This window comes from Mesocricetus auratus, unplaced genomic scaffold, assembly GCF_017639785.1.
Source record: "Mesocricetus auratus isolate SY011 unplaced genomic scaffold, BCM_Maur_2.0 Super-Scaffold_100014, whole genome shotgun sequence".
Classification (NCBI taxonomy): Eukaryota; Metazoa; Chordata; class Mammalia; order Rodentia; family Cricetidae; genus Mesocricetus; species Mesocricetus auratus.
In genome coordinates this window covers 2864225-2877029 of record NW_024429197.1, presented here as the reverse complement: position 1 = coordinate 2877029, position 12805 = coordinate 2864225, and the positions used below count along the sequence as shown (strand labels likewise).

The 12805-nt window shown below is 50.7% G+C and overlaps 1 protein-coding gene across 1 annotated transcript in view; it reads right to left on the bottom strand.

Annotated features, from left to right (window-relative positions):
- Arhgef10l (Rho guanine nucleotide exchange factor 10 like) overlaps positions 1 to 12805 on the bottom strand; it is a 131539-nt gene that overhangs the window by 77212 nt on the left and 41522 nt on the right. Inside the window, 2 exon segments of the mRNA XM_040757537.1 lie at positions 39 to 87; positions 89 to 131. Coding sequence (XP_040613471.1) covers positions 39 to 87; positions 89 to 131 — 92 coding nt within the window.

Here is a 12805-nt window from a genome sequence, read left to right as displayed (position 1 = left end):
GATGGGGGGGGGGCGGGGATGAGAGGGGAGTAACTTACTGCGACGTGAGCTCTTCCGCTTCCAGCTGGAGCGCCGAACCCCAGAGAAAAGCTGCGCCCACAGCGTCCCCATTGCTGACCACAGCGGGTGCCCTGCGGAGAGATGGTTCAGTGAAACTTCAGCCCCCTCTCCATCCTGGAAGGATGGTGACTATGGCTTAGGGTTAGGCCCTCAGGCCATCTAAGCTGGCTAGCCTTCAAAAAAAAAAAAGTAAACCTTGGCTCTGATTCAAGACTATTTTTTGTAATTTTTTTAAGCAGGGGTTCAATTTTTTAAGGGTTATTTATCTATTTTATGTATGAGTGCTCCATCTGCATGTACACCATTATGCCAGAAGAGGGCATCAGATCCCACTAGAGATGGTTGTGAACCACACCATGTGGGAACTGGTTATTGAACTCAGGACCTCTGGAAGAACAGCCAGTGCTCTTAACCACTGAGCCATCTCTCCAGCTCCTGATTCAAAATTATTAATACTACAAATTGCAGTGTTTTTACTGTGCATAGAATTCTCTGCTCTCATAAAAAAAATACTGTTTCATCACGGAAAGCAATGACTTCATTTACCGCTATGCACATTTCTCAGCACATAAATACCAAACCATTTTCTTTGGGATTGGATTATGTTTGGTTTTAAAAGTTGCTGAGTTGAATTTCATTTAAATAGAATCAGGACATGAATTTTGACCTAGGATAATCTTCAACAGTCCCTGAAATGACTTTAAGCATTCTTTCTGCTGTTCTGTACCGGGTATCTATGTGAAACAGCAGAGAGATCTCAGCACTGATGTCTGTAAAATCAAAACAGCCAACCAACTCTGAGAAACAGTCACCCTGTGCACTGCTGCATCAATATGTACTGGAGATTTAATCTTCATAAACAACTGAACAAGCACACCTACCTCATTAGTATGCAAAATTTATTTATGTCTTTAACCATTAGTAAGACTGTACATATGCTAAGGAACAGATAAATGAATGCTTAATGATCTATCTTTGCTAAGTGTGTGGTGTATACCTATTTATACACCTCTGTGTCCAAGGTGGGCTATAACTTTCCCAGGTGAGAAGGGATCATGATTTGGAAAAAGTTTAAGGAGTTTTAACCCAGTATCCAGGCTGAGAAACAGGCTCCCTCACTTACTCACGCAGACCACTGGGCTAATTAGAGGACAACTAACAAGTCTGTCTGCTGTGAGTACCGTGTCCTCCACTACTCAAGAGCTAAGACTGAGGGCAGGTGGGATGGCTCAGTAGGTAAAGACGTTTGCTGCCAAGTTTGGTGGCCCGAGTTTGATTCTCGGGACTCACACAGTGGAAGGAAAGATCTGACCTCCTTAAGTTATCCTCAGACCACACACACACACACACACACACACACACACACACACACACACACTCCACAAATACATATACAAATAAACAAAAAATTTTAAACCATTTTTAAAGCTGAGGCTTGCACTTAAATCTTCACGTACCCCCCAACCCCACTGTGTCACACCAGAGCCTACCCTACCCTTCCTGTTGTGGTGGTTTGGATGAGAACAGCTTCCATGGGTCCATGTGATTGCATGCTTAGTGCCCGGATGATGAGCTGTCAAGGAAAGACTAGGAGGCGTGGCCTTGTTGGAGGTGTGTGTCACTGGGGGGGTGGGCTTTGAGGTTTCAGAAGCCCATGCCAGACCCGGTTTCTTGCTCTGCTACTGCCTAAAATCAAGATGTCAGGATGTTGCCCTCAGCCACTGCTCCAACACCATGCCAGCCACCATGCTCCTGCCGTGATGAAACTGTAAGCGAGCCCCAGCTGGATGCTTTCTTTAATGAGACCTGCCTTGGTCATGGTGTCTCTTCACAGCAACAGAAGAGTGACTAAGACAGAAGTTGGTTCCAGAAGTGGGGCATTGCTGTGACAGGCCTGCCCATGCTGTTTGTTGGCAGGATGTGGACTTTGGAACTTTGGACTGGAAAAGCAGTGGAATGCTTTAAGTGGGGCTTACTGGACCATCCTAGCAGAAACATGGACAGTGGTGATGAGGGTGATGGGAACAATAGGGGCCCAGCACAAGAAGCTTCAGAGGGAAACAACATTAGCAAGTGGCCTAGAGAACATGCTAAGGATGTTTTTACAAAGAACATGCCTGTTTTTTTGCCCTTATCAAGAAAAAATCTGCCAGAAGTTAAATTGATTAGTTTTAGATTAATGGTGTTGGCAGAGGAGATGTCAAAACAGCCTAGTACTGACTGTGTCATGTGGTTATTAGTGATCAATCTTGTGCAGATCTATGAGGAAAAGGAACAAGTCAGTAAGCAGCAGCCCTCCAGGGCCTCTGCATCAGGTCCTGCCTCCAGATTCCTGCCCTGCTTGAGTTCCTGACCTGACTTCCTTCAGTGATGAACAGTGATGTAGAAGTGTAAGTCAAATAAACCCTTTCCTCCCCACACTGCTTTTGTCTTGGTGTTTCATCACCGCAGTAGAAAGCCTAACCAGGACACATGTTTTCATAAGGAAGGTAAGAACGAGCACTCAGCATAGAATCACAAGAGAATCACAAGCATAGGCTAAGTCTCCATCCCTGAGCCCTGGTTTATGGCCCTGCCAAAGCCTATGGGTTGAAATGCTCACCACAAACACGTGATGGTGGCGCACACCTTTAATCCTACCACTCGGGAGGCAGAGGCAGATGAATCTCTGAGTTGGAGGTCAGCCTAGACTACAGAGCAAGTCCCAGGGCTACGTACAGAGAAACCCTGTCTCAAAAAGGAGGAGGAGGAGGAAGAGGAGGAAGAGGAAGAGGAGGAAGAGGAGGAGGAGGAGGAAGAGGAGTAAATGCTCACCCATAAGGGGATAGTGAGAGGAGATGGCATTGGATTAGGTAATGAGACAGAGACCCACAAGAGGAATCAATAACCTTATAAAAGAAGCCATCAGCAGGTCCTTCCTTCCACCGTGAGAGTTCACAAGAAGGTGACAACCATAGGTGAGAAAGTGCCCCCACCCTGAAGACTCTCAATGTCCTGCTGCCTTAATCTTAGCTCCATCTTAGCTTCTGCACCACTGAGGAAGACAAAGCTTGGCTACAGTAGTGTCCCCTGGCCTGCACTTGCCCGGCGTGGCCACCCCACTAGTGCAGGGGAGAAAGGACGGGGAGTGAGCTAGAGTGTTCAGTCTAAAAGAGGTGTCCACCCAGGCTGGACAGTTCCGGGAGAGCAGAAGGCAGCACAGCACACCTCCGCCCCACAGAGCCCCAAGGCCTTGTGTGCCCCTCCTCCTCTCCCGGACCACTGATGGCCTGCGCTGTCCAGCCTGCCCCACGACTTCAGCCTCACGCACAGTAGGCACACAGTGACGCCCAGAGATAACATCTGTCGTCCATGACCCCGCCTCGCTCATCCTTCTTCCCCCTCCCTCTTCTCTCTCCTTCCTTGCCTTCCTTCTTTGTGCAGGAAAGGCCCCCAGGTCTTACAGGTGCCAGGCAATAATGCCACCACTATGCTAAACACACAGGTATTGCCTCACAGTAAGCCACACTGGCACTGCCCAAGAGAAAGCCTGGCAGCCAACTCCGAGGTTAAGGGCAGATCCTGTGTAGACTTTGAAGTTGACCTTAAGGTGGGGCAAGGCATTACTGGGTGAGGTCAAGTAGCTTCAGAGGGACCTGGAAGTACCAGGAGCACACTACATGCCACAGGGAGGCTGAGGAATGAGCCTCCTGGCTGCGTGTTATCAGAGCAAAGGAAACAGCTGGTCCTATGGCTATGGGACAGATGGAAAGTGACATCTATACACAGGGTCACCTTCCTGCCCACCTCCACTGCCCAAGCCTCCTGGTCAGCAGGAAAGAACACAGCTGAGATCTGAACTGCTGAGGGATAATCCTTCTGTACACTGTGAATAAGTATCCCATTGGTTAGTAATAACCAATAGTCAGGCAGGAAACGGTTAGGCAAAACAGTCAAACTGAGGACTCGGTTGAGGAGGGGCAGAGTTGGAGGACACACAAGCCAGCTGCCCAAGAAGCAAGATTGCTAAAGCCACGGCCACATGGCAACACATAGATTAATAGAAATGGGTTAATTTAAATGCCAGAACTAGTTAATAATAAGCCTGCACAATTCGCCAAACATTTATAGTTAATATAAGCCTCTGTGTGGTGTTTTGGGAAGCAGCTGCCAGGAATTTGGAAACAGGCAGGCAGAAGACAAAGCAAGGCTCCACTTACACTGCTCCAAGCTGACATTCTTGCAAAGCTTTTTGTTTGTTTGTTTTGTTTCAAGCTGGGTAAGAGAGGGTCTAGTAGCCCAGAGTCTAGTAACCCAGGCTGACCCCAAACTTATTATATAGCAAAGATGACTTTAAATTCCTAACCCCCCTGCCTCTGCCTCCTAAGTGCTGAGATTGTAGGCGTGGTTTATTCAGTGCCAGGGATGGACCCCAGAGACTTGTACATGCTAGGCAAGCATTCCACAGCTGAGCCACGTCCCCGGCCCTTCCTGCAAACCCTTGCTCCAGGGGCCAGCTCTTTAACCCACAGACTAAAGACAGTATTCCCAGACAGGCAAAAGGGAAAGGGCTCCCCAGAAGTGGTGCCACTCCAAGCAGACATCTGGACTCGGGGTTAGCATACAAGGAAAACACGGCAGGAAATGAGCCCGAGGCACCTCCTCCCCCATGCCCAGCCTATTCCCACAGGGATGGCCCCTCCCAGGTGCTGCCCCAGAAAACCACCCAGGGCCCTGTCACTGCCCAGCTGGAATGGGCCATTCGCTCAGTGAGCAAACACTCCTTCTGAGCCTCCTTCAAGACTCCTGGTAATAAATAACCCCATAAAACCACGAGAGGCTCACTGTCTCGGTTTCATGTGTACTTCCGCATGCACTCGAGACCTTGTGCCGTGCACGGGAGACAAGGCCTGACTTCAGCTGCACCACCTAGCCTGCACGTGCCAGTGAGGCCACTGATGATGAGGAGGAGGGCTGGGAGAAGGCAGGGGGTGTCAGTCAGGAAGAGGCACTCACACAGGTCTCCCAGCATCCCCAAGGCCCTGTGTGCTCCTCCTCCTTTCTCACAGACAGCAGTGGCCTGCTCTGTCCTGCCTAGCCCATGCATTGTGAGCAGACATCGATGCCCTCACCCCCTGCCTGCCTGGTGCACTGTGAGCAGACATCGATGCCCTCACCCCCTGGAGACCCTCACTCCACTCTTCAGCAGCAGCAGCTGTTGCTGCAGATGTGCATCTTCCAGTGAACTTCTCTAGACGTCAGACCCCAGAGGGCTCCCTCCCAGAGGCTAGGCCGGGTGGGCCATCACCCGGAAAACCTCTGTTCCAGATGGCTCAGCAAGTGAAGGTGTGTGCCGCCAAGACTGACAACCTGAGTTCCATTCCTGAACTCCCATGGTGGAAGGAGAGCACCACCTCCTACAAGCCATGCTCTGATGGCCACATACGGGGACACACACACACACACACACACACACACACACACACAGAAGCACACACGAACACACTAAGAAATAAACGCAGTTTAGCTTTCCTTCGTCCTCTGTCTCTTGAGTGTTGGGGTTACAAGTAAACTTCCTGGGCTGTCCTGCCCAGCAAAAGCTGAATGGACCTTAAAGACCAATTGGCCCTGATGCCCCGGATGTAGCTCAGCTGGTAGAATGCTTTCCTAGCATTCATGAAGCTCTAGGTTCCATCCCAGTACCAAGAAAGACTGAGCACACAGGTTCAGGCCTGCAGTTCCGGGACCTGGGAGCAAGAGCATCCTGAGTTCAAGGCCAGCCTGAACCACATAATGAGACTGTGTCAGACCCAAAGATTCCAAACCTGCTTCTGGAGCGCAAAAAAAAAAAAAAAAACTAGCCTCAAAACCCCTGCCCTATGGAACTGATCACTGGCCCTGGGAGGGGCTTCTACTAGCTCCAATGAGCAGCAGAGCAGAGGCCCAGGCCAGAGGTGAGGTGCAGCACATGAGTTACAACAGCCAGAAGACAAACCCTGTCTTTGTCATTTGGCCCAGAGCACAAGGACAGTCACTAAATGCAGAAGTCAATGAATAGTCACATCCACTCCCTTCTGTGAGGATCAATGCGTAGTAAAGCACTCAGCACGCCTCCACACCTCAGTTTCCACATCTGTGGGACAGACCGTGACGCTCCCCTCTGAGGGTCCTGCTGAAAAGCGGATACAGAGATAGGAAGGTGACAGAGATAGGTAGGTGACAATGCCTGCCTAGGCTCAGGCCTTTCCTCTGCCTCTCCAGGTAGCGTCCCCTCTAACCATGTGTTTTGCATGCTGCTGTGGCCAGGGTACCTCCTACACCTGTACACAAGTCCATATGCTCAGTGAAAGATGCCGTGAGGAACCACATGGGGAAATCAGGGGAGGTGGGGCATATTTCATTCTGGCCCCCAAAATAGTCCGCAATGGGAAGTGAGCACTAGGGACACCAGAGAACCATCTCCCATGGCCTGACTCCACAAACACAGGTGCCACCCCAGTGCAGCGAGTGGCCTGCTTCAGGAGCTCCTTGACATCTGGGGGGCCTGGGGTCCACAGTCAGAGCACAGACAGGCATTGCATCCTCACCAACAGTAAAACAGGAACACAGGTTCCCACGGGAAAATGTTCATTGTGTGTAATTAGGTTAAAAACAAAATTAGTGAGCCATGAAACGGCAGGCACAATAAAACCACCACTCTGCAAAACCCGTGCTGCCCCCTGCAGTGCGTGCCCAGAACACACAGCACACAGGAAAGGCTGGCCACAGCCTAGCATCTTCTGACTTAGATGCACGTGTGGCTGACTGAAAGGAGGGGATGGAGGGGTAGCAGAGAAGGAGGAGAATGATGTCGGAATGTGAAGAACTGATTCCAGTGAGGGGAGATGTGGCTCAGCAGGTAGAGCATTTCTCTAGCAGGACAAAGCCCTGGGTACCACATAAACTGGGTACTGGGGAGGCACTAGGGAAGCAGAGGCAGGAGGATCGAAAGTCCAGGGTCATCCTTGGCTACAGAGTAAGTTTGAGGCTAGCCTGGGCTAGTAGAACCTGTCACAAGAAAGAGAGAGGGAATGAAGGAGGGAGGGAATGAGAAAGGGAGGGAGGGAGGGAGGGAGGAAGGAAGGAAGGAAGGAAGGAAGGAAGGAAGGAAGGAAGGAAGAAAAAATAAACCAATTCCCAGGATCCACTGTGACCTCAGTCAGTAAGGATGCTTGTTGCAAGACTGAAGACCTGAGGGATTTTGTTTTGTTTTGTTTTGTTTTGTTTTGTTGGTTTTTCAAGACAGGGATTCTCTGTGTAACAGCCCTGGCCATCCTGGAACTCACTCTGTAGACCAGGCTGGCCTTGAACTCACAGAGATCCACCCACCTCTGCCTCCTAGGAGCTGGGATTAAAGGTGTGCATCACCACTACCCTGCCATGAAGACCTAAGTTAAATTCCTAAAATCAACACAGTATAGAAGAGAACCAACTCCCACCATGTTATCATCTAATGAACCCTATACACACACACACATATGCAAAATAAATAAACAAACAAAATTTTAAGTAGAGAGGGGTCTTTCTTACATTTGAAGCAGGTCTAAGTGCCCAGTCTGTCCCAGAAGTCACTATGAAATCCAGCATGACTCTGACCGTGCAGCCATGCCATCCCGACCACGGCCTCCAGAACCGTGAAATTACAAGTCTGCACCACCATGCCCAACTCAGAACACAGGTTCTAGAAGCTGCCTGGATTTTACCCACCTCACTCTGTGACACCAGGCAGCTGTTATGCCCTTCCTGTACCTGTTGCCACATCTGTAATATGTGCTTGTGACATACCTGCATTTGTGTCATGACTGATGAGATAAGCAAGGTGACATTCCCAGTACTAGGCCTGGCCTGTGGTGAATCCAAATACGGATGGGCGTTGTTATCTGGCAACAGAGCTGTGACACTTACCACTGGCTCACCCGGCATTTCAGCACTCCAGCCTGGGGCGTTCAGTAAAAAATGGGAGAAGGGTGGGAAGAAGGAGGTGAAGAGCCTAAGAGCCCCAGCCAGTCAACAGAGGTCTGAGCCAGAGCTCTGAGAACGGCCCAGACACACACAGAACACTGGAGAAGCCCAGGGCGAGCACTGCCAGCCGGCCTGCCTCCTCCAATCAGGTGCTCCACCTCTTTGTGTCTGAAAAGTGGGACCCGTTGTCACTGCCTGCTTCCAGAGCAATGTCTCATTCTCCTGCAATTATCATAACCAATCACCATAAACTCAAGACACCAAGATGTTTTTAAAAAATGTGAACTATTGTCTTAGAGCTGTGGATGTTGACACAGTCCAAACTGAGCTTCCTTGAGGTGTCAAGATTCCTACAGGCTCTAGAGCAGTGGTTCTCAACTTGTGGGCCCTTGGTTAGCACTTACGGCGATGAGATCCTGAGTGAACAGACTCCAAAGTCCACCAGAACTGACCAAGCCCTCAGACTTCAAGGGGACAGCATCAGAGCACACAGACCCAGCCCTGTCATCAATACCTGGGTGAGATAACTTACTTCAGCTGTCTAAGCCTCAGCTGCTCATTTGCAAAGCGGTATGATGGATGGCGCCTGAGGCGTGAGTAGCACACTAACTCAAGTATGGCCACAGCAGCTGCTTTGGGGGTGCCCTGCAGCTCCAGTGGGGTGGCCTCTCAAACCAAGGATGGGTCCCTGTCACCTGGGAGCTGACCATCAGGTGAGGGACACACCCTACCACCACCTTCACAAGAGCTTCGAGGAGAGGGACCAGGGCTTTCCCTGTTCTCAGTTCAAAGGAAGGGGCCTCCCCTAGCCCCACACACCAGGCTTTAGTGCCAGGCACTACAGAACATCACAGGGAAGCTGGGAAATTAGTCTCCCAGGAGCTCAGAGCTCACCTTGCAGCAGGCAACATTCCCAAAACACCAGACTGGGGCCAGGGAAACCCTCCCATCAAGACCCACAGGCTCAGCCCCTGGAGCAGGGGACCCAGTAATGAGCTCTAGGGCTGCTAGCCAAAGAGACCCAGGTTCTAGCCTCTTTTCAAAGGAGTATGTGTGTGTGCACATGTGTATGTGTGTGTGTGTGTGTGTGTGTGTGTGTGTGTATGCATGCACGCGAGTGCATATCACATACTTAGAGCCTTGGTAGGATGACAGAGTCTATTTTCCAGAGATGGAAAGATACCTAGGCCTCCAGCTGTGAGCCTGGAGTGTGGTAAACAGAGTCATTGTCATTATAAGCTGCATTAATAACACTCGTGCCGGCTAATGGATGCATCCTGAGGAAGGGATGCGTTTCCAGTCAGCTGTGCGCGCTGAAGCTTGCTCCAAGCTGAGAGGCAACAGGTCACCCAGTCATCCACTACACCCACCTGCCATATGGTACTACAGCGTGGATGTAAAGTACCCTCTCAAGTTGTGAGATTCCAATTCATTTAGCCAATGACTTTCGGGGCAGCAAGCCACACCCTAGGGCTTGCCTGCCTGTGTGACAACCTAAAAGCAGAAGGACAGGGTTGTGTGCCCCCTTGCTGGCATGCTGTCTTGAGTGGTGGTCACAGATTCGACTAGCAGTCTCCAGTGCCCCAGGTCAGAAGACTGCGGCGGCGGCTCTCCACCTTTATAGTGAGAGTGTTCCCCAAATAAATATTTGATATTCTTTTATGTGGGCTTTGTGGACTCCCTTACTCCACCCACACCTAAAAGCACACGGATTGGTCCCTAGCTGATGGGGCATGGAGGTGCACACTTCACCGGTGTTCAATCCATTGTCCTTGGTTTGGTTTGGAGATGTCCTCAAACTCTTGTGTAGCCAAAGATGAACAACGGATCTCCTGCCTCCACACCTGTATCAGATACCTGTGTCACTATGTCGCTTACCGATGTGCTGGGGACCAGGACTTTGTGGGTGCTGGGCAAACACTCTACCACCTGAGCTAGATCCCAGCCCTGAGTTAATCTTGATGAGTTCATACTGAACGGGCTTTTTATGAGATCAGACCTGGGTGAAGCTCCTCTCACACTTGCTCATGGATGCCTTAATGGGAAGAGTTTTCCCTGTCCCGAGCTTTCCCTATCCCGTACCTTCTGGTCATCTTGCTCCTGCCTTACCACAGGCCTAGAAGCAACAGGCCCAGCACCTTGACCTAACTAAGGACATGAACTAAGACCATGAAAAAAATAAATCTTCCCTCCTTTAAGTTGCTGGACATGGGGAGTTCCTCACAGCAATGGATGGACACACCTCCTCATAACTCGCTCCTCATAACTAAGTACCAGGCAGGTGGCACTACCTCACTGTGCAGACAGGTCGTGAAGACAGACAAGGGAAGGGGCTGGTCTAGGTGACACAGCCAGTGTGTTAGCACAGATGGTCTAACCGTAGGGGCACAGACCCAGCAAAGGACACATCTGGAGTCACCAGCCATCTAGGTAAGCACAAGTCCCCACACTCCTCACTCTGAAATTTACTGTCTCCCCTTTGTGGATGGGGAAAGTGGACTGCAGCCCCTTGCTACTGAGGAACAGAGCCACAACCTGAGACCAGGAAGCTGGCTCATTGGGCACTGCTGCTTTGCTGCCAAGACTGGAGATCTGAGTTTGATTCCCAGGACCCCATGGTGGAAGGAGAGAACGGACTCCCACCTGACCTGCGCGTACATGCTATGGCATATACAGGTCCAAACATGTACAAGCATGCACAACGTGTGTGTGTGTGTGTGTGTGTGTGTGTGTGTGTGTGTGTGTGTGTGTGTGTTTTGAGGCAGAGTGCCTCTGGCTCTCCTGGAATTCAGTCAGACCCGCCTGCCTCTGCCTCCCAAGTGTTGGGACTAAAGGTGTGCACCACCATGCCCAGCAAGCATAATTCTTTTCTAATGCCACATCCTGAAGCCAGAACCACTTCTTCCCCAGAAGACCCCACCCAGGCCATACTCGGGCCTAGTCAAGCTCAGTGCTGCTGGCTCCTCTCTCCACCTGCAATTCCTGCCTCCTCGCCTCCCCAGCTGTGTGAGTGGCCAGGAAGGGAAAGAGTCACTTTCATGGTTGAATCCAAGATAGACCCCCGTGTGATAGTTAAAATTGTAAGTTAAAATTGACCAAAATCGCTTAGGAGACAAATGACTAGGCCTGTCTATAAGGAAGTTTCTAAATTGGGTTCGTTGAAGTTGGAAGACCCACTTTAACTGTGGGTAACACTATCCCAAGGCTGGGGTCTTGAATAAGAAAAGATAGGTCACAGGGTGATAGTGGTGCACACCAGCACTCAGGAGGCAGAGGCAAGAGGATCTCTGTGAGTTCAAGGCCAGCCTGGTCTACAGAGCAAGGTCAAGAACAGTCAGAGCTACACAGAGAAACTCTATCTCAAAAAAACAGAAAGGGAGGAAAGAAGGAAGAAAGAAAGAAAGAAAGAAAGAAAGAAAGAAAGAAAGAAAGAAAGAAAGAAAGAAGATGTGATCATCCACTGTCCTCTCCTTCCTGGTTGCAGGTGTGACCTGTTACCTCAGGCTGAGGCATGGGGAATGCAGAGCCTGCCCTCACTGGGAGCCTCCCCACTGCACAAGCCAGGGCTGAAGCCACATTCCAGGCACACTTAGGAGAGGTGGGCTCTCCTCCCCAGCCTTGTTTACACCTAATGGCACTGCTGGGGAGTTATCATCATCCCACTGAACTGATAGGGAACCTGGCCCTCAGAGAGGTTCCAGACAACCCAAACTCACACAGCCAGTAGAGAGCTGAGCTTTAGAATTGGGACCAGTGCCACCAAGAGAAGATGTTCAAGGCAACAGGTCAACTGATCCCTAGGCTAGCTTGGAACAGGTAGCAGAGAGGCTGGACGGGATGATGACTGGGAGTGAGGAGTCTGGCCTCTCATGTCTAAGCTATGGACCACTCTGAGTCATCCTGACCAGCCAAGCCAAGAACTAGAAATATTAGAGCACACAGCCAGCTCATGGGGTCACTAGGTCACTTAGCCTTAGCATGATGTCCAGCGCTGCCCTGACATATGATCAGGCTAGGATCATTGAGTCTGAGCTAAGAAGTCATGTCCTCAGGACACAGCGGGTACACTGGGCAGGGGGTAGAGAGAAGACACCAGAAAGAGCCAAAAGAAAGCTGCTACCATAGTCCCAGCCCTGAGCACAGGCTCTGAGAAGGAGATGGAGTAAACAGCCAGACACTGAGGAGAGTTATCCATAATATAACCCAAAATGCTCCAGAAGAGCCCCGTCTATCTGCCCGGGGGCTTCTCAATCTACACATCTGCCCCACCCTGCCCAGCCCTATATGAATTTACACACACGCTCACAGCAAGGCAAGCCCTCCCCATCACACCCCAGACCCCTGGACATCCATCCCCACTCTGTTGCATCCTGCGCCCAAGACTGAAGTTCTCTACAGCTTTGTACCTGATGTACCATGGGGATTCCAAGCAGAGCAGACCCCCAGGCAACAATGGGAACCATGCCGATTCAGTCCAAGCTAATCACAGAGGAGAGGCACTCACGTACCGAGCTTGCTCACCCACTCCAAGCCAGGCAGAAACCCTAGAGGGCCACCCACTCAACAGGAGCAATAAATGTGAATGAGGCCTTCCCTCCACTGTAAGGGCATCTACCCTGGAGATCTGGGGGTCATCTGCCTGAGAATTAGCCTTCGACTCACCCAGGGAGACAAAAGGTTCCTCTGCCCTCCTCACATCAGGAGAGCCAGGATTTCATCTCAGGCCACAGGTGCCCTTAACTGTCAATCACACACACACACACAC